General features: G+C 47.5%; 1 protein-coding gene across 7 annotated transcripts in view; it reads left to right on the forward strand.

Moving 5' to 3' along the window:
* Positions 1 to 1032: 1032 nt before the first annotated feature.
* Positions 1033 to 21664, forward strand: part of TASOR2 (transcription activation suppressor family member 2) — a 43683-nt gene continuing 23051 nt past the window's right edge. For 4 of the 7 annotated variants that reach the window (XM_055712891.1, XM_055712894.1, XM_055712898.1 and 1 more), the window contains exons 1-11: positions 1033 to 1382; positions 10698 to 10843; positions 12338 to 12433; positions 13975 to 14047; positions 15451 to 15542; positions 16219 to 16356; positions 16481 to 16605; positions 16706 to 16725; positions 16830 to 16929; positions 17654 to 17754; positions 19412 to 19515. In XM_055712891.1, coding sequence (XP_055568866.1) covers positions 1340 to 1382; positions 10698 to 10843; positions 12338 to 12433; positions 13975 to 14047; positions 15451 to 15542; positions 16219 to 16356; positions 16481 to 16605; positions 16706 to 16725; positions 16830 to 16929; positions 17654 to 17754; positions 19412 to 19515 — 1038 coding nt within the window. In that variant the 5' untranslated portion in view covers positions 1033 to 1339. The other 3 variants (XM_055712893.1, XM_055712895.1, XM_055712897.1) reach the window with 3 other exon arrangements.

Raw genomic sequence — 21664 nt, forward strand, 5'->3', positions numbered from 1 at the left:
AAAAAAGGGTAGATTTAATTAGATATTAGGAAGAAATTCTTCACTATGAGGGTGGTGAGGCACTGGCATGGGTTGCCTAGAGAAGCTGTGGCTGCCCCATCCCTGGGGGTGCTCAAGGTCAGGTTGGATGGGGCTTGAAGCAACCTGGTCTAGTGGTTCACATGCAACTACTCAAGTGACATGTCTCCATGCTGGGCTGATCTAGACAGCCCAGTTTCCATCTACCACCTGGAATCTATTTATCTACTTCTTCTGGTCAGACATTCATTTATCCCTCCACTCCTGGAGCAAATCCACACCCGGGCCAAACGCTTCCATGTTTTCAACAGAGGAGCGAAACCTAGAATGTCTAGGGACACACACTCACATGACACAGGGCACTTTTTAACATCTTGGAGAAAGTCCTATTTAAAAGGGGTGACCAAGTAACCCCACTGCACAGGGGCTGCTGGTGTGAAGTGGGGCCAGGAGCCACTCCATGAGGGTCCCCGTGGGCACCCCACCCCACGGGAGGCAGCAGCAACAGGGACAGGCCAAGGAGGAGGCACTGAGGTAGGGGCCACTGAAAATGGGATGAGGAAAGATGAGGGAAGGGGCCAGAAGGGTTAAAGATAGGGAAAGGCCCTGAGGGAAGGGGCCAAGAGAAGAGCCAAAGGGAGGGGCTGAGGGGAAGCCCGAAAGAAGGGGCTGAAGGAAGGTGTGGCGGGGGAAGGGGCCCAGGGCAGGCCCAAAACAAGGTGCCGGCAGAAGGCGCTGAGGTGAGCGACAGGGCCCAGGGCGGGTGAAGGCCGAGGGAAACCTGAGGAAAGAGCTGCAGACAGGCGCCGAGGCGATCGGGGTAGGGCTTGAGAGGCAGTGGCGAGGTCCGAACCAAGGGGCCGGGGGAAAGACCGAGGCGAGGGAAGGTGCCCGGGCCAGGAGGTGATCGGTGAGGGGCCGGTGGCGGCCAGGGCCGGGGCCGGCGCGGCGGTGACCCGCGGGAAGAGGAAGGCCGCGGGCGCGGCCGCCCTCTCTTTCCGGTTCAGTTTTCACTTTCTGTTTTTTTCCCGGCTGCCGCCGCCCGCCCCCGGCGCGGCCCGGCCTGGCCCTGCCTCCCCGCCCCGCCGTCCCTCCGCGGCGCCCTTTCACTTCCTGGGGCCGGCGGATGGCGGCGGCCCGCGGCGCGCCCGCCTCGTGTGCCGCCCCGCGCCGCCTGAGCCCGCCGGCCCGCCCGGCCCGGTAGCGCCGCGCCCTCCCGGGGCCCCGCCGGGAGCGAAGCCGCGCCGAGGGCCGGGCGGGCCGGCATGCGGGCGGTGTGAAGGCCGGAGCGGCGGGGAGAGGCGAGGTGCGAGTCCTGGGCATGGGCGAGCGGCGGGATGAGGAGGCCGGCGAGCCGGGCACGGGTGAGCGGGGCCCGGGGGGCGGTCGCGGGGCGCGCCGCGGGGAGGGCGGCCGGCTCAGTCCCACCCTTCGCCCGAGGAGGAGAGGCCGAGCCGGCTTCGCCCCTGTTTCTCCAGAGCCGGGGCTGCGGGGCCCGGTGGGGACGAGCTTGAAGGGGTGCCTGCCCCTGGCAGGGTGAGGGGCACCGTGAGGCACCTGCCCCCAGCTCCTGGGCGCCTGGAGGCCTTCGACACCTAGAAAACAGCTTTTTTAATGTGGCGTTGGCTGCCTTGCTGAGGCCACGTTGGCTTTTCCGAGCTCCCGCTGGTGCCAGTAGCAGACCCAAGGCCGGTGCAGCTGGGAGAGCCGCAGTCCTTTTCAGTTTTTTGTGGCCACACACAGCTTCGGTCTGTCCCTGGGGAGCCGTGTTGGTCAGTACAGGTGTCCTTCAGGAGCAGGACGTGGAAATACAAACAGCTCGGCTGTGTGCTGCTCCTTTCCTGAGGGCTGGCGTACGGAACTGGGGGCTGGAAGGCCTCTGCTCGTGCTGTGGAGCAGCTGTGCTGCCCTGCAGGACTGGAAATTGGCCCCAGAAGAGGGGTAAAAAAATGTTTTTCCTCTGGTCCTGCACAGTTCTGCACCCAGATTGTCCTCAAACTAATTGTCCCGCAGAGGCTTGGGTAGGAGCAGGGCTTGCTGAGCTGTAGGCCTGCACTCCTTATGGGGGGTGGTGGATAAAAGTCTGGGGTAGATGAAGCAATCAGGAAAGTGGATGGCACAAAAACAGTTGTAAAACGTGTTCCTTACTCCATGGGAACAACGTTGGTTTTGCATTTGTGTTTTGTTTTTTTTTTTAAATGTGCAATAGAGGCTGCCTGGCTCAGAATAATCAGTAGCCTGGTGGCTTGGTGCTCATTGTGAATGCAGGAGATGCTGGGTGAAGCTCTGCTCTGTGGGGGATTCAAGTCAGAACATTAACCTCATGGTTTTACCTCAAGTGTTTGGTCAAAGTGGATGTTTCTTAGTGCTGCTTGATAGATCTCATTATAGTGCTTATAAGAGACTGGTAATGAACAGTGAGCCAGACATGGGGCTCTGCGGGCACTAGCTGTCCTATGGCTGAGGCTGGAAATTACCAGTCTGCACCTGAATGAATTTGTGAGATATAGTACGTTGTCAAGAAAATGTCTGATTTCACAGAAATTGCTGTTTTTCCAATCGAAAAATCATTTTGTCAGAGAATTCCCTATCTGCTGCGATAAGAAGGGTCAATACTTGCCTAGGACCAGACACTGTATCACCCAGCACTGAAACTGGTTTTGCATACTAGTTTGGTCTATTTTTAGTGTTCCTCTTAAACCTGGCGGGTTTGGCAGTAGCAGAGCTAGCTTAAATGTTCCCTGTTCCCAGATACTCACCCCCAATACCCCGTAACATTTACATCCACCCACCTTTGAACTATGTTGGTACAATTCTTTGTGTGGAGCCATGGAGCAGTCTAGATTGCTGAACATATCTGGATTAAAAATAGCTTCTTTTACTTTATTTTCTGCTGCACTTTCCTGACTTTCTTCATTATACAGCCCCAGCTGTGCCAGGAGGGGAAGAGAAGCACTGGGGCAAGGGCTTGCATAGGTCACTGTAGCTGGCCACCAAAATGCATGTGGGATCACAGCTTTGGTAGAATAGACTGGTTTTATTACATGAAATATATATGTTAGTCACTCGGACACCTGCTGAAGTGACTAACTGATTGTTCTTGATTAGAATCATGTTGAGACAGGAAAGGGAAATGTTTATTATTTTTGGTAAGTGCTGTTTTTGTGCAGTTTGGCTTTCTTGGGTGCGGGGATTGATGGTGAGATGGTGAGAACCTGCTAGTTCTGATGGGATTTTTGGAGTCAGTGTGCATGGAGATTTTAGTACTTGGCTTTGGTTCTGGTTTTGTTTGAAACTGTAAGTGTGTCTCGGTAATTTCCTCAGCCAAAGGGTCCACAGAGGACATGTGCTTAGAACTGTGTTGCCTTATCAAGCAGAATAAGAGATGGGGAAAGTCAGTGCTGGTAGGAGAGCATCTATGGTGAGAGCAAAAGTAATGCAACAAACCACACCAAAGGAAGGATGTATCCCTGTTTGGGAAGTTTTCAGGCTTGCTCACAGGCAAAAGGAGTAAGTAACCAGCAGTTTGGAGGAATGCAGCTGCAGGATTTGGGGCAGGGGAACTGTATGTTTGCTTTCTCCAGCCACAAACAAGTTGGGTTGGATTTTTTTCTTTTCCCAAATAGGGGAGTTCTGCCTTTGGGAGATCATTTTAACACATGAACTGTTGCTCTCACAAGGCTGCCTATGTGTTGGGAGGCCCTGGACATCGCTGCAGTGTGTGCAGTTGCCTTGGCAGCTCATGGCCTTTAGATCCAGGACATTCTCAGCATCAATTTTCAGGGTCCCAGGAGGCAGTAGATGAACTCCAGCTCACATGGCAGCAGGCTGATGTTTCTTGGGAGGGACTGGATATTGCTCTGTGGGTCCTGGGTTTCAACATGTGGGTTTCCATGTAGTGTCTGTGGGCTGTGTGCAAGGGATCCTCGAAACGTAACCTAGCAAAGGCAAACCCATCATCAGTGGGTTTTTATTTTGCTGTGCGTGAGTCTACAGCTCTCCCACAAGGTCAAAGCACGTCAAGTCTCACTCTTAGGCCATTGCAGCTACTGCACTAGCATGCAGAGTCACTTGACTGGATGGTTTTGCAAAGAAGAGGTTATCTTTAGTTGTCTAAGTGCTAAAATACTTGTGCTGGTGCTAGATTTTGGAAGATCCAGTTGCAGACACCTGCAGCTGAGTGAACCTACAACAGGTGGCAACCCTATATGAGATGATAGAAGAGGGGAGCTGTGGCAGGAGGGGACTCTGAGGAGCATCTGCTGATATGAAAGGCAGCAACAACTGCCGTTGCAATGAATTAACGAGGGAAAACCTGTAGTAACCACATCCTCAATTACTTGAGCGGCTGACACTAACAGGAGGGAGGTTATAAAATCAAATAAATGTTACTTGGAAGGTTTCTCTGGTATAGGACTCCTACCCTGAGTATATTTTTCACCAGCGTCAGAGTGGGGCAGCTGTAGCTTTGCCCAGCCAAAAATGGGGACCTCCACCTCTCTGTGACCAGTTCTGAGGCTGCATCGCTCTCTAAGGAAAAAATTTAATCCTCTTGTCCAGTCTGAACGCCTCCAAAGGTGCAACTTGAGATGTTTCCCCTTATTTTTTCCATCTGCTGGTGCAAGAAGAGAGGCTTCAACATCTCTGTGACTCTCCGTCAGGGTGTTGTGGGCTGCAGTTGGATTTCCCCAGCTTTTCTGCCCAGACTAAACAAGCCCAGCTCCCTTGCTCTCTGTGTAATTATGTACAGTCTTATTGGGGCTGCCTTCTCTGGGTAGGAATTTTGGGCACAGTTTGGAACAACCAGGCTTGCTGAGAATCCTTATGACACAGGGGTTTTTTTACATAGTGTAGGAACATAGCCTTCCCTACTCATGAGGAAACTAATAATGTTTTCTCCCCATCCAACTAGATGAATTCAGATATTGCTGTGAGATTAAATCTGCGTTGGCAGTGCTCAAGTGGACCTGTCTGTGTAAAGGTTGCGTGTCCTCTGGACAGTGGTAGCTCTCCTGAGAGGATGCAAGAGGTTCCCTGCGTCACCTGACTCCTAAAAGTAATCTAAAAAAATACTGTTAGTCTCTGTTACTGAGATTAAAAGCATTACAAAAGCTCCTGCAGCCTAGATATCTGCATTCCCAGGCTGCCTGATCTCAGATGTAATTTAAAATACAATCCAGCACCTGTTTTTTTTCAGTTTGGCAGCAATCACCTTGTCTCGCTATGAAAGAGTGTTTTAAATACATCAAACCAGGAGATTGCAAAAGATACCATCTGACCCCAAAAAGGGACATAACTCCTGCGTTTTAGGCCAAGGATGTTAATTTAGGAGAGCAGAACTGCATTAGCCTGCTTGCTTTTCTCGGCTAAATGCAAAGGTTAGAGAGTTGTGCCATCCAAAACTTCCCCACCTTGCCCAGCAGTTTGAGTGGTTGGTTCCTCTGGGGAAAAACAGCTCCACGGTTAGGAGAGCTCTTGAACCTCCAAGCAAGGCAACCACCCTCTTTCTGAGAGTATGAGGAAACATCTGTTGCAGAGAGGTGGTTTGTAATGGTCTGTTACGATGATTTGCTTGCAGGAGGCCCGTAGTAGTTGCAGGATAATTGACTCAGTAAGTTGTCTTGTCCATGACAGCATCACACAGAGTAAGAGATGCTTCCTACTGCCGTCACACTAATGTGGCACTGCATATCCATCATCTGGCATCAGCCTGGCTCCATGCGTCGGGGTAGGGGTAAAATCTTGTGCTAATTTAATGGACAGTCCCAGCTAAGACCCAAGATTCATCTTGGCTGGTATCCTGACTCCAGGAGTGACCACTTGGTGAAAAGTATGTAAACAAAGGTGCAGCGTTCTTTCTCCTGAAAACTCATACCACATGAACAGGTGTGTGGCTCAGGGACTTCCTGAGGAAGAGGTGGAATCTTTGCATTTAATAGATTCTCCCCCCCTGCTGATTTTTTTTTTAACTCCTCTGCAGCATCCCACAGCAAGATCTTAAAAAAGCACTACTTGTTATTAGAGCCCTTCCTGGCTCTGCCAGACAGCCCATGGTACAACCTTTGCCACCTTTTCCATCCCCAGTGGGAGGCCTTTTCCCTTTTCATTTGCTAACAGATTCACTCCTCATGATCAGTCCCTAGAATAGTAGTTGCTGACTTCTGTTTTTCATTATCTGTTTCTTTGTCCTGCCACCTGCTTCCCATCAAGGAGGTTTTGGCTGAGCTTATCAGGGATGTCTCAGGACTGCTGGCTGAAGAGACATCCTTCTTTGTCAGTATATTTAAACAACTATTTAGGGACTGATGTCCTATGATGTCCTGCTCACTGGGGATGCCTGGCTGACTCTGGACTCAGCGACATGGATCATCTTTGAAGTGAGACTTTTCCATTGCTGACTGGCCCCACTTCTGGGAGTGGTTTGGTGAGTGTGTCATACTGGTTGTACATCTCACATAATAGCTGAAAGAATTTTGCAGGTAGATAGCTAGTCAAGCATGTAGTACTGTGGAGTTTTATAACACGGAGTTAAAAGGGACGGTTCATATAATTGTCGTAATTACTGTGTGCTAGAGGTGATGAGAAAGTAAAACTAAAGAGTAAGAGCAGCAAAATCAGGATGGGAGACTATAAACAGGGGAGAGACAGTGGACTTCAGAAGACCCAAAGAAGTTTGAGTGATGATCTTGAGGAGTCTCAGCTGGCAGTAAATGAACTGTAGATGGTACGGAGTGGCATGTGGCGGTGCCAGAGCTGACACAGCCAGTGATGCCTGCTGTTACAACTCATACTAACGATGGGACCGAGCCAGGAAAATGGAGGAAATCCTGGCTGAAGAGAGGCAAGATGGAGAAGGGCTGTGGGAAAGGAACATGCAGGAGCAGCCGTGCCAAGGACAGGTTGAAAGCCCTGTAGGTGAGCAGTGTGGCAGTGTTCAGTACGTGTTGACTGTGCTGGGTTGCAGACTTTTGGAGATTTGACAGCATTCAAATGTCTGCAGCAAGCACTGCATTTTATTTAAAATCTAAAGGTTAAAAAAAAAAAAAAAAAACAGGAAGAAAAGCAAACCTTTTTCTCTGTACAAGTCTTTACAAGTAAGTAGTTCAAAAGCCATGGGTTTTCTTCCTGGGCTGACTTTGGAAGCTTCTGCATGGTGAGGCCATCCAGAGGTCACATGAAAATGGATGAGCCAAAAGAGGATCCTGGTTTTGGGAAGTTGTGTCTCTTGGCCACAGCTGGCCTTCCTGATGGGCATCCAGCACCTGCAGGAGCCCTGGGTTGGAAAGGGGAGCACAGCAGATGGGCTGGGCATGTCTGCCAGCTGGGCATGTCCGCTCAGGCTGGCTTTAGCCCATGCTTTGCAGAGGACAGAACAGGACACGTCAAGACATTTGCAGGTATGATTGGGGAAGAAAGGTCAAAGGAGCTGGCTTTAAGTCTAGAGCAGGAAGAGGGAGGAATAGGTTAGCAGCCTTCCAAGAGATGCAAGGCTGTTGGAAGCCGACTTCTGCACAACCACAGCACAAGGGAAAGATCAGCCTTACTTGCAGTATTGAAAACAGATGTTAAGAGCTGCAAAGGTGACTGTTTTTTCTCCCTTGCTGTCAGGGTAGAAAATCACCAGGACAGGCTGTGAATCCCTTTCCAAAGGTTTTCAGGGCATGGAAAACACCCACTGTGGATTCAGCTGGACCGTGCTGGTACAGACCTGTGCTGGGTTTCTGCAGCTGTCCTCCAGCTGTCAGTCCTGTGCATCTCTGCTGTCTGTCCAACCCTGTGCAAGAAGTCAGTCCAGTTCCCTAAGGATGCTGCATGGTGGTAGTGGTATGTCTAAGCTGCTCAGCGGGGAGTGGACACTTTCACTTTTACTTCTGGTTTAGGCACTTTCACTTTTGCCTCCTTGCAGCCTGTGCAGAGACTGTCAAGGGCCTTCTGCCCCTGTAAACGAAACCTGGAATGTGTCAGGGTTTTGCATGTATTTGTGTGAGCACAGACCCTTCCTTAGGGTGGGAGCAGATCTGAAGGAACCCCTTAAATCTGAAAGGGGAGATGAGGGTCACAGCAAGCTGCTGGGCTTGGTGCCATGCTCTGTGATTGTGTCAGCTCATGTATTTATGTATCACTACAGCGTGGTTTTTTTTTCTCCTTTTGGACTTTCATTTTTACACTGCAGCTCAACCTGCAGGGAGGAACAAATGTGTGAGTTATCATCTGCAAAACTGCCGGTTTTGTTGGATTTCTGAGAGCTTCCCAGGCCTTTTTTTAAAAGCCTTTAGCTTGTACCCCTGAATGATACAGAATATCTCATTCTTTTGCTAATTTAGTGCCTCATACCCTCAATATATGTTCTGCACTCAGTGGGGTTTTTAACTCCGTAATCTCTCTTTGTCAACTTGGTGTCTCACGTACTCAGCATAAAAACACATGACTGGCTCCCAGCTTGCATGTTTAGACATGGCCTTTCTCATGCTCTAAGACCCCAAACTTGTTGATGTTGGAGAGCTGCAAGATGCTGGCAGTAGGAGAAGCAGAATATCGCACCCTGAAAAATGAGATGGCTTGAAGCTGTGAAATTAAGTAACACCTGCTGCAGTCCTGTGCTTTTGGAACATGAGGCACAGTTGAGGTAGCTGGGCTTGTTTAGAGTAGCAGAAAAGGTGCTGGGCATGGGGCTATCTTTCCTCGGAGGATGGTTCTGGACATAAGTGTTGTGATGCTCCAGCAAGAAGCGTAAAGGAATGTTATGTTTGATCCAAACCTTTGAGCAGAGCTGTGAGCTTGGACCTAATTCCCTGATCTGATTTACATGGAGGAGTCTGAACTCCCTGGCTGATTCCTTGAGAGCCACAGGATGCAGGAGACCCAACAAAGCAAAATAGAAGACAAGTGAGGGAAAAAAAGTGAGGAAACAGAACATCCTTTCCTATCCTCATTATGCTCAAAGAGAGAAAACAGTAATACTGAGAGAGAAATGGAAGACCTCTTTATTTCTTTTCTTTTTTTTTTTTTTTGCTCTTGAGAGGCTTTTTTTCACTTGTGTTTTTACTACTACTACTAATTACAGAGGCATCACCTGAAAGTGGGAAGTTTAGAAAGTGAATACAAGAGGGCATAAAAGATCCCAGTACAAGATTAGGAGAGGCAAAAGTACTTCTAAAGACTTTCCTTTCTGTGTTCCCAATTTCCATTTCCACCATACATGCTTTTCTCACAACAGTTTTTTGATCCTCCCACTTTTGGCCTTGTCCAGATCAGTCTTTTGATGTCACAAAGCAGATGCTGTCTCCTTTCCCCTGTTAAGCCCTGTAGTGCTCACTGGCTGAACTGGCTTAGAGCAGTGTAGCTAAATGAGTTTAATGCATGCGGTTGGAACTGTTATTTTTCCTGTTCCTTATATTAGGTCCTTTTTCAGCCTTTTAGTAATTCAAGAGGAATAACAAGATTTGTGACATAGGGAATGATTCTGTCGTCTTCTTTTTAATTGAGGGGTGGAAAAGAAGAAAATGATTAAAACTTACCCTTTAAAAATAGGAGGCAAAACTCCCAAGTGGGTTGCAGGATTACAACAGATGCCGTCTTGCTCACCACCAGAGGAATGTGGGCCTTTCTGTTTTAGACATTAAAACAAAAACTCACCAATTCTCAAAAATTTTGGTGTGTTTTTTCTTAGAGAGCGACCAGCATGCAAAACATGCAAAACCTGTTCTTTGGGCAGGCCTCAGCAGTTCTGCAGTTCTTTCCTTATAGATGAACTACTCTGTTTCTTAAAGTGATAGGTCAGAAGAAATAAACCTTTGAATGTGTCTATGTTGCAAACTCAGCTTGGGATTTGAAATTTCGTAGCTCGTGAATCACCACCAATAATAAAGGTTTTTAGATGTGCAACAGGGACTGAGTCCAGGATTTCCTGTGCTTCTCGGTGGCTGCTTTATTTAATATTTGGATTTTAACAGTTGTAAGAGCACAAGTACTGCAGTGCTTTCCTTTGTTTCTGCATCTATACTTATTTGTCAACTGCTTTGGGACCTCTTCTTACTGGGATGCTGTTGGAAAGTGTTTTACTGGGATGATTTATTTCAGAAATGTCTGGAGAGAGTTTGGGCTTCGAGAAGGCTCTGCACATTTGAAGGAAGGCTTGCTCTCTCGGCATTGAAAACCACATTCATCCAAGACCTGAAGATCTTTATAGTAAACAGATAACCCCAAAGAACCGAGCATGCACCAGTTTCCCTATGTGTAAACATCAACTCTCGCACCGTAAAAGAGCATGCAACAAATCTAAGTAACTTGAGCACAAGAGAAAACTCTGATGTGCTCAGTGTAAGAATTGTTTACCATAAGGCTTTGCTTCTGGCAGTTGCTATCAATTTTTTTTTTTTTCCTGTTGCCAAGGAAAAACTTTAAGGACTCACTGGCAGAGAGCTCTGTATTCCTCCTGCCGAAGGGCAGTTCAACTTGCAGACAAAGACTTGGGGGTTGCATGGCTGGAGAGGAGTTGCTGCTCCCAGTAGGAGCCACAGAGCTGATCTTGCTCCATAGAGATCTGGGCTTGTTAAATGAGGCCCCTGTGTAGTGGGTGAGCCACACTCAACTGCCGCCTGCCTCTGCTGAGGCCCCATACTGGTCTGGGGGTACCCAGAGTTAATATCTGCACCTGCTTTTTTGCTTTCTTCCTCCAGGTTTCCATCTGAAGTCGGAAGAGTCAAGTTCCCTTTTGCAGACAGCAGTTTCAGTGCTGCAGAGCTCCTACTTGGACTCTACATCTCAGGATGGCTTTCAGTACAGCCAAGCAATTCTGGTGGAAAATGATGTTTTCCGGAGTGAGGTAAGGCTGATGGAGGAGCAGGGTGTTGCTGGCAGCTTGGAGAAGGGTGGTGTTTCTTTGGAAGCTGCAGACATCTGTAAATGCCAGTTTATTGGCAGGTCTGTCTTCCCTTTGCAGCGCGTGACTGATTTGTCTGCCTTACAGAGCCCCATTTGCAGTTCATGGCTGAAGGGAGCCTTTTCTTTGCTTTCTTGCACTTCTTCCCAATCTGATCAGGAACAAAAGTCCATTCAGCCAGTGTTGACAAACATTCAACAGCAGTTCCTGGAGCAGGTCTTCAGGGCAGGTTTAAATCCTGGTTTGATACCTAGCAGAGAGCTTTAATGTTATCAAACTTGTGCTGATTCACAGCAAGGCAGATTTCCCCCGTGGTATTTCTTCCATCTGCCCTCACACCTGTACAGGCACAAAATTTAACTCCATTTCCCTTTCTTCAGCTGAGTGGGGCATGTAGAGAGCCACTTTTAAAATGCCTTTTATCCCTATATTCCTGCGGTCATTGGCATGGAAGACAGGCTGTCTTCTCTGGGGACTGAAGGTGATGAGTCTGTTTGTTGTCATGAATTAAATAGAGCTTAGACATTTTGGTTGCCTAAGTCTGGGATAGTCACTGTGGAGCTGGATAAAAACTGGGAAAGCAGGTATCAAGTAATTCATTGATTTGCCTGTGAGTTCTAAAGCCAAAATAAGCAAAAGCAGTGATGAGATTGTTGTTTCCTTATAATCTAACCCTGTTTTAAAAATCCTGTCTTTCTACAGCTTCTTTTATTAAAGCCCCAAAACATCTTGGACTCAGACCCAGGTCTGTTTGCTCCCATGATGTTCTCCCTGTTGGCATTGAGAACATGCTCTGCTTTAATTATCACACAAAAGAAACTGGAGTAATGTGTTACTTGGCTGTAGCCAAACCGTCTGAGCTGTAGTTGCATGATAGCACCTGCCTCTAGTCAAAATAGTCTAGGCTTCCCTTCTCAGTGGAGAGAGAAAAAGAGAGGTGCCTCCAAGCATCTCACTTTCTGTAGGCATCTTCTCCATGACTGAGATGATTTGTCTTCTTATGGCCGTAGCTGGCTGTGAGATGTGATGCTCCACCAGCTGCTCAGTGAAACAAGCTCCCCAGTAGCTGGCAATGTGTGGCAAGAGGGCGAGGTGGAATAAGGCTGAACTTCCCTAGGATGAGCAGAGCATGGCACTGTGGGGCTGGATGTGCCTGCTGTCCCTTGGAGGATATTGAACATGTTCTGCTGGGGACAAAGGCAGGGACAGATACATGGAGTGGGGGCCTTGTGTTGGGAGACTGGGTATGCGTGTGCCTGGGGGAGGAAATAATATGTGGGCACATGAGTGGGTCTGGCATTACCTGGCTGCTGCCAGCTGCCCTGTACTGACCTGGACTGGAGGTACTTGGGATACATTGTCCTCACACCATGAACACGTGTCACTTGGCTGTGGCTTGAACAGACTAGAACAAAGTGGTGTTGTTGTCCTCTGCAGCTGAAAGCTTTTGCCCAAGCAAAGGAAGCCGCTGGGTACAGCCAGGAGGAGCTGGAGGAGACCTTTGCATTTCTCCTGTTTGATAATGAAGAAGAGGTAATCTGAAACATTTATTCAGCTTAAGAAGTTTGATGCCAAGTGCCTGCATGTGTGCTCTGTCCCACCAAAGCCCAGCAGATCTGTTGACTGAAGTGTCCTGGCTTGCTGTACTGTGGTTACCAGTGCAATTACTACTGCGCAAACAGTCAAGAACAAGTTCTGAAAGCAGCTCCTGGGAGGTTTTAGTGATGAATCTTATTTTGCATCTCTCCAATCAATTACTGTTTGAGATTTCGCTGCTTACTTTGCCCTCTGCAGGGAGATAAAGGAGTCTCCCTTTGTCACCAGCCAGGTGAAACCTTTCATGTAGGCTTAGAAGAGAAAAAGCAGCTTTGTTACAGAAGATGGGAGTTTGTCAGGTAATTTGGGCAAATTCCCTTGGTTTTGCCAGCTAGTTGGAGAGAGTGCCTGACATAGCTATTGGGAAAGTTACTCCTGCCCGTTTTCTCAAGGATGCTTTTGATTTTGTGAAGAGAGTTTGTCTATACAAGGATGTTCAGGGAATCTAGTGGGAATTCACTTTTAATGTGATTTAATGGTGCCGTGCTAAATCACAGTAGAGATGGTTTTGTTCAGGAAGAGAATGGCCTGAATGTGGTTTAGTTCTGTTCAGTTTGGATTGAGCTACAGCAAAATAAACCACTTCCAGTCTCAGTTTGGGTGCAAGAATTGTCCGGCTTAGTTTTGGCTGTTTGAAATTAACAGGCTGTGCCGAGTGTCTGAGCTCCTGGTACAGACCCTAGGAAAGAGGGAGCTCTCTAGAACACAGCTGGACCTCATTTAATACAGGCATCTAAAATCCTGGGCCTAAATTGCTCTCTGGAGGACCTCTCCATTGTTCAGAGGAGAAGTCTAGCTGGCTTAGTCTAAGCTAGGCGCTTGCCTTTTAGAAGGTACAAGTTAGGTGTGATGCATGCCCCATGTTGCTTATAAAGGGACTGACTACAGTTTGACTGGTTTGCTTTTATTTCTCTCCCATAATATGAGTTCAGACTGCTCCTGTTGTCACTCCTTGGTCAATATGTATTTGGACTTAGTACACTTTAATGAATCTGCTTTGGACATGGATTAAATCAAAGCCGGTGGGATGCTCCCAAGGGAATAATTGTGCCTGTGGAGGGGTGAACACAAGAGTAGCAAATATCCTTTGCCTTCACAGCATCCACGTTGCATTTATCTCTCCACAAATTGCACAGACAAAGAAAGTGCAAAGTCCAGCCTTACACTTGCGGTGGTTTCTGGAGGTGCTGGATTTTTTCCAGATTTTTCTAAGCTGTTGTTTCCATGGAGGTTTTTGTAACAACACTTGATAAAAACAAGTATTTTGTACCTGAAACAACAAATTTTCTTCCTGTGGACGTTGTGTTTAGTTTCCTTTGTACCTCAGGTGTCTTGGGACTGTAAGGGTCTCTAATTGACTTGTGGCACATGTTTGCCTGTTGCAAGTGTTTTTACCAACTGTTGTGCTACAGATTTCAGTAGCTGTCCCCCTTATCTTTGAAAATAGATGGTAAAAGAGGCTGTCTCTTCTTTTGAAGGCAAAAGAGGTGTGTCAGACAGGCCTCCGTGTAAACAGCAGTTCTATTTCCACGCTTGGTGACCCAGCAAAAGGTAAGATTTCCATTCATAAGGTCAAGAGATCTGTTCACTGTTCTGGGGATATTGACTCCTTCAAAAATAAAAGCAAACACCCAGACAAACTCCTAGTACTGCCTTGTTATTTACTGCAAAGATTCATGGAGATACCTGTGTTTCTTATATGGGAAACTGCATTTGTTTGGATCAAGCAAGCAGCAGTGTTTTCGTTCTGCCCCTTCAACCAGATGAAGATGCGATCTTCCCCAGGGAATGTTATCATCAATTCATCTCTCCTTTTCAGGTTTTTTATCCCTTGTTAATCGTTTGTCACCAAAGTGGCATTTTGGCAGCTTTTCCCACCAGTTTGCTCTTCAGAGTCCATTTGTTGAGCTTTTGCCAACAATCCTGTTAATAACCAGAGCGGATCATGACATGTCAAAGCCCTTTCCAGTATGTGCTTGTTCCTTGTCCAAAGGTCTGGGGCCTCAAGATGTGCAGTGCAGGACACGTTACTCAGAGAAATTCTTCTGCCAGCAGCAGATGATCTCCCAGTACTCATCCCAGAAGTCTTTGCAGGCCAAGACACCTAATGGTTGAGCAGTCAATGGCAGTGAATGCAAACCCAAACAAGAACTTGTTATTCATCTGGGTGTATTATCTGAATCCTGATGGACTGAGATTAATACTGTGGTTTATCTCTTTGTAGCCCTTCCCTTGCCCAGTCCCTGTTTCCCCTCCAGGTACTTCTCTACCCGTCTTGTCTACAAAGATAAAGCAGGAGTGAAGAGCCAACCCTCCCATGCCCCCAGTAAATCCACATATGATGTGCCCTTAGTGTGGAGAAGGAATGGGAACAAGCTATGTCAGAATAGGCCTTGTCACAGGGTAGAAGGTTCACATTGGCATCTGGGATGCTGAAGGGCCGTAAAGAGCCAAGGAAGGGACTTGGGAGGATCTGTGCCATGCCACGGGCCTGCTATCATACCCTTGTAGTGTGTGTTTCCTCTGTATAAACATCTACATTGTCTTTGTGTGACTCCATATTGAGCAAAGTACCTGCCCCACGTGGAGTCTGACCTGGAAGCCCTTCACCAGATCTTCCTGTAAGAGACAAGCCCTCACTCAGTATGTTTTCATGTAATGTGGGGCAAAACCAACCTTAGCTGGCTACTTCTCCCAGGAGAAACCCAAGGTAACTCATTTCCTAGAGCTGATCCTGAAAAACATATAATTGCTGTTCCATACCAGCAGTCAAAAAAAGAAAAAGAGTCAGAAAGAGTTTCATCCTTTCTATGGCAGCAAGTGCTGCTCTGATCTGCTGCACTGGCTCTGCAGAGACTCCCATTTCTGCAAGAGGGTCCTCTTTAGGGCTTTTTTGGCAATCAGCTTTATTCAACAGATGATTTACATTATCTTGCATTGCTTTGTTTTCATAGGAGTTTATATTTCCAAGTATGCAGACTGTCTTCATCCCAGACCGTGGTATCATGGAAAATCAGGCTATATTGTCATTTGTAAGCTGATTAAGGTAAAATACAAATCTTGCTTTTTATGTGGAACAGTTTTCAGAAGCCGCTATACAGTACAAGGAGTTTTTAAGGAGATAATGGTGCCTGTAACTGTGGTGGGGTGTAAAATAGGCTCTGTTGAGAGCTCGTCAGGATTTTTTACTATGGGATGTGTTAGGTTAGAAAGCAAGAGATCCAGCTGGGCTTGACTGGTGGCCTGCAGGGCAGCAGAGGATGCAGAAGACCTTCCAAATTCTACCACTGAGATCAGAATTTCCCCCTAGGGTCACCTTTTTCCCTGAACTGTCATGTGTTTGGGGGTTTGAGGGGAGGGCCCTAAGGTGGCTCAGATCACAGCCCCATTCTATTCCTCCACGGGGCTGGCATGTGGCCCCTTTCTCCCCTTCCCACTGGTTCCTGCTTTCTGTAGCTGACACTGAAAACACATTGCTCCCATTTGGTCCCCTAAGCAGAGCAGATTTGTCTGCCGTGCCCAGTTCTGCCAAGTCAGGCCCTCATGTTTGGAAGGACACAAAGGCATGTAACCCCCTCACAGTGGTGGGGAATACGGGGCTGCCAGCAATACTGTCTTTGGGGAAATGGAGGATTCAGGAGGTCTTTTAAAACAAGTTTCTGTGAACAGTTATGTGTATTTTTCTTATTATTTTAAATTTTTTTGTTAATTTTCTGGCACAGGGGAAGGTCAAGGTGATTTCTGAGAATTACACAACCAGCTATACCTGCCCATCTCCTGGCTATGACTGCCATGTCGCCTTGAGCAGAAACAACACACCATCAAAGACCAGCCACTGCCAAGCCTTTGAGCAGAGCCAGGTATCTGTTTGCAACAGGACTGTGCAGGCAGCAAACACGGTCTGCAGGGGAACGCAGTGTTGGCCCAGGTGCCTTGCTTGTTCTCACCTTGTGTTTTTTTTATCTGTTTCCCTTCTCATCCCAGTATTATGTGTATGAAGTGTCCGATGGCAGCACTGCCGAGCGGCCAAGGCAGATCTGCCCATACATAGTCATCGCCTGCCGGTACAGGGAGCTGAAGGAAATGCCTGTCTTAGCTATAGAGAGCCTGTAAGCAACTTGCTGTCGTTCCAAAATACCTAGTTGCTTTTGTGGGCTGTTTTTACTTTTCCCATTGCTAAATGTTCCTCTTTTTCTCCCTTTTCTCTAGACCTGAACTTAATCACAAAGGTAGGAGCATCTGGTGATTTGGTTTGTTTTATAAATGTACCTTTCTCTGTTTGCCCTTCTCTCTTCTCCTGCTTTCTCTGAGCTGTTCTCCCTTTTGCCTGTAGTGTTGTACTGCCCATGGAGGGGGGAGCTCTCCATCCGGGGCCAGCTTTTGTGCAACATCGCCCTAAGGACCCCATACAGCTCCACGATTCCAGCCCAGCTGTAAGTTGCCCCTTCCTCTTCTTTCTGTGCAATTTGTGGAGTGTGAAGCATTAAATCTTTGGGTGTCTGAACCAGGGAAAGCCAGTTTTGATTCTCCTGCCCCATCCTTTCATTGATCAGCATCATGCAGCTGTACCAGCCTACCACCTGCACTGTGGGGGCAATCATCAGTGTTAGGAAAGTGGTGTTGGGCAGCTGGCGGTGCCGTGTCACAGCAATAGCTGGATGAAGACATGAGATCAGGCCCTGAACTGCAGCTGGAAACAACTGTATTTTGTCATCTGTTTTTGTTAACTGCTTTGGGATGTTTATTCCAAATCAATTATTCCTGCTTAGGATTCTTCTCCTTGTGAGAAGTGGGCTTCTTGATGGTGCATATATGATCAGCCAGTTGTGTTTACAGATCAGCACAATGGCAAATAAGATACACTGAGGTAACTAGCATTCAAAAAACTAAGATACTTAAAACCTTCAGCAGTCAAAATCCAGCCAGCAGGCAGCAATTTGAAACAGCCAGTAACACAGTCAACAATATCAGTGTTTGGAGATGTTTACAAACAGGATCCTCAAATCAGCAAAGTGCTAAGCAAGCTGCACCTTCTCCAGTGTTCTCCAGAGCTACTTTCTCTGGTTTCATGGTGACAGGGCAACCAGAACTTTCTGTGCTTAATCCGGAGAGCCTTTTAGGCTTGTGATCTCACCAGCTACTGCTTTATCCCCATAGGCCTCCCAGCCTGGACATTACCCATGTCATGGGTTTGTCCGACTTGAAGAAAAAGCTACCAGAAGCTGCATTTGGGAAAAGAAATTACATTGAGAATGAAGGTGAGTGCAAAACCTGCCGGCATGATGAGTAACGTATACTTGTGCTATGCCATAGGAATTGGCGCGGGGGGTCAGAGTTCAGGTTCACATGGCACTGGGTGCTGTGTCTCGAAGGGTAGTTGATTGCAGATAAACAAGGAAAAATGCCAAGGCAGCACAGATATGTTTTCCTGTCCACACTTACATGGTCTCCTGGTACAATGTAATCCTCTTCCCAAAGAAACCCTTTAATCAGCCTGTTCCTGGGACAGGACAGGGTGAGAAGACCCTGTTTTGAGACCCGGGCTCCCATCCTGCAAGGTGCCAGACATGGTGAAACTGAGAGCAAATGCAAGGGAGCAAACTTTCCTCGTCTTGCATGATCTCCATGTGAGGTGAGGGACGTTCCACCTCTTGGGATCTGACCCAGTGTGTCTTGCATCAGGGCAGGTGGGGGTAGCTGCCAGCCAAAGCCAAAAGATGTGGCTACCTGCAGTAGCTTTGGGTCATGGGTAACCTACTTCTGACTTCAAGGAGACTGACAGTGAATGGCAGCATGAGAGGGGAGAGGAGTCCAGAAACCTTAGGGAGAGGCTCAGCAATCGGCAAATAAAAGCACAGATTTGGGGAAGAGGGAGCAGGACTGTACTCTCCCCTTAGCTTGAGACCTTAGCTAAGAGACCCTGCTTGCCTATAGTCAACCACTCTCTGTCCTGGTCAGTGCAGGCTGGGGAGGTGGGGACCTGTGTCTGATTACACTTTGTGGTTCATACTGCTGATTGATTTTTGGGCTGGAGTTTTGATGAGCCTGGCAGCTCTCAGCCCCAAGGTGTTGAGCTCCCAGTGGCTGTGAATGACTGTGCATTGCAGTGGATGTGGTTACTGGCATGGATACCAGCAGGTTGCACATGGAGAGCTCTGCATGCAGTTTGCAGAGGGTCCAGGTAAATTTCCATGTCGTCTTGCACCAAAATAAGTGTGGACTGCTGCAGTGTTGCCTCCCATCTATGTATTGGCTCTGCTGAGCCAGGTCGGGGGCGCTGATCAGGCCAGCTGACAGCCAGCCTGGTTTGGGGGTTAGCATTCAGCTCACAGTGCAGGTGGACACAGGATAGTGCCAGGGCAAGGGAGGAGGCAGGAGAAGTCAGGGGAGGCCACAGCAACACTTGATGAAGGTGTCATGGAGCCACAGTCTTAAGATCAGCTGGTGCAAGAGAGGAAATACTTGAACAGAAGAATTTTGCTGTGAAATTCAGAGGGTAAGTTGGGTCCAAGATCTTGTCTTTGCTAAACTCCTTTGGGGATCAGTGTGTGGAATAAAGATGCTCCATAGTAGAAGAGGATATGGTATGTTAGAATGAGGTATTTCCTCCTGAAAGGCTCCCTGTCTCTGTTGAAGCACGCAGCATTAGTTAAATTGCTTCTGTTAGCTGCAGGGGTAAGATAGGAAACATATTCTGTGAACCATGGGTTGAAAAGGAAACTCACTGCAATATGAATGCATATACCAGCTTATATGGTATTAAAAAAAAAAAAAAAAAGGTGTTTGGTTTTTTTTTTAAACCCAGTGCTTCCACCAATTGCTCACACATCTTCCTGGTCCAGGAGCACTTAACTTGTTTAGAGTTCATGCAAGAGGCACTATTTCAACATCAATTCTCTCTTCTTTTGTCTGCAGTTTGCTTTCAGGGTGTTTACTTCAGTCTGTATGAAGTAGAAATATCGAATAAGGATCAATATAAAATGGATCAGTTGTTAGAAAATCTAAAAGAAAAGGACTTGGTAAGTTTATTAAAACATTGTCGTTCTGGGAGGAAAGTGGCCTTTTAAATCAGGGGTCCTCAAACTTTTTAACCAGGGGGCCAGCGCGCAGATTAAGTGGCAGGCAGTCATCTGCGGCTGCTTGGTTTTCCCCCCCCAACCCCCGGGTAAATACCGAGGCCCGGATTGAGGACCCGGGGGGGGGTGGGGCCGTATGCGGCCTGCGGGCCATAGTTTGAGGACCCCTGTTTTAAATGATTTCTTGAAACTTTTGGTAACATTATTCATAGATTCTGAACTAATGCAAAATGAAATTAATTTCCTTGTGTTAGGTATTATTTTCCTGCTTTGTTGTTCTCAAACATAGTTTAGTCTTTTCTGTATTTAAACTGTTAACTGAAGATTACCCACTATGAGCTGGGACCTGACTTCTAGGGTGAGCATGCCCTGCTGAGCAGAAGGCATTATGCCAGGCAGAATTCACCTTTGGCTATGTTTATGCCAAATTAGATTATTTTATTGTCTTTATTAGTGATTTTTCCCCTTGCACTGTCAACAGCATGGTGGACAAGGACAGCAAGGGGATCATATATATCTTAAGAAAGCAGAAGCAAAGTCCCACAATGCCAAAATGATAATTACTAAGTAAAAAACGCACACTTTCATGTGCCTGCCTTTTTCTCTCATGGCTGAAAAGTAGCCCCCACTCAGCTGGACACTCGTGGTTACACAGCTGAAACCTCATGGGCTTCTGGGAGCTCTGAAAATGTTGAGATTTATCCTTTTTTTTTTTAAATGGGGAATTTCCCTTGTGATATTATATGAAAAGGCTTTTTCCCAGCACGCTGGGGTCTTTTTGTTCCCAGTGTGATTGTCACACCTCTTTGTGACTCCAAGGGATAATCCTCACCCCTGTGGAGCACAGCACCTGTGTCTCTACTGGGATTTGTGGTTAGGTTGGGTTTGGCTTTGCTGCTGCTGGTTGCTCTCTCACATCTGATGCTTCCTGTAGATTCAGGGTTGTAAATTCATGGCTGTAAACTCATGTCTGGCTGGGCATATCCTCCCCTCACTCTTAAATTGGCAGCAGCCCGTGAACTGCCTGGAAGTGTTGTCGCTGTGCAGCAGTGTTGAAGAGCTGCCCACTGATGTGCAGCTTCTCTCATGTAACATACCACAGCAAGTGTTTGTTGTAGGTCCCTGTAAGAAAAGCACTTAAACTCCCTAAAGAATTGATTAAACTATCTTTTATGGGTAACAACATGAGAAGAAATAAGGAGGATAGCAAATGCAACCTTAATGTCCCTTCGCCTGCAGGGACCCCTGAACTGTGTGTGCAGCATCAGCTGGACCTCTGGCTGGGGCACAGATCTGTCCATGCTGCACCTTGAGGCTCCTGGCATCTGAAGGGACATAAGCTTATCCCTCTTTTCTTCTCCTTTTCTCACCAATGAAAGATACTTTAATCAACACTTTTCAGAGTCCAAGTGCTTTTCTTACTGGGATCTGTGACAACTGCTTGTTCTGGTGCATTACGCCATGTTTGCAGCCACTGAGGATTTAATATACATCCTGCCAAGCCCAACAGAGCTGGACTCACTAGAGGGGTCAGCAGAAATGAGCTGGTTGAGTTGTGGCCATGATCAATTTGGTGTTGAAAGCCATTAGGAGCATTGTTTCTGTAGAGCTTCCCCACCCTCATAGATTAATCCAGTTTGACAAATGTATCTCCCTTATTTCAGCGAGGAAACAGTGACGGCCCCTTTGGGGTGTGCTTCTTCCCTCCCCTTAGCATGCTGTTGAATGGCCCATGGGCGCATCTGCTTTGGCAGCTGTTCCCAAAAGCACAAGTGAAGAATGCCCTCCATCTCCTTCCCTTTTCAGTGGTGTGTGAGCCAGGCACCCCACTTTGTGCAGGGCCCAAGTGAAAATGAAAGGGTGGCTGGGGCCAGGTGGGGTTGCCTGAGGCTAGCTGTACTCCTTTCCGTGAGCAAGTCTCTTAGCTGTGTGTCAGGTGGCTGCTGCCTAATGACTTGACTTTCCTCTTCACCTGCCTGAAAATCATCCTGTCAATGAGAAACCACAGCTGCTTTGTTGAGCTGGATTTATGCAGCAGGGGTACTGGCTTTTATCCCTTCTGCTCTGGTGGCTTGAGATAACCCAAGCAAGG

The sequence above is a fragment of the Falco cherrug genome, chromosome 5 (assembly GCF_023634085.1).
Source record: "Falco cherrug isolate bFalChe1 chromosome 5, bFalChe1.pri, whole genome shotgun sequence".
In the NCBI taxonomy this organism is placed as follows: Eukaryota; Metazoa; Chordata; class Aves; order Falconiformes; family Falconidae; genus Falco; species Falco cherrug.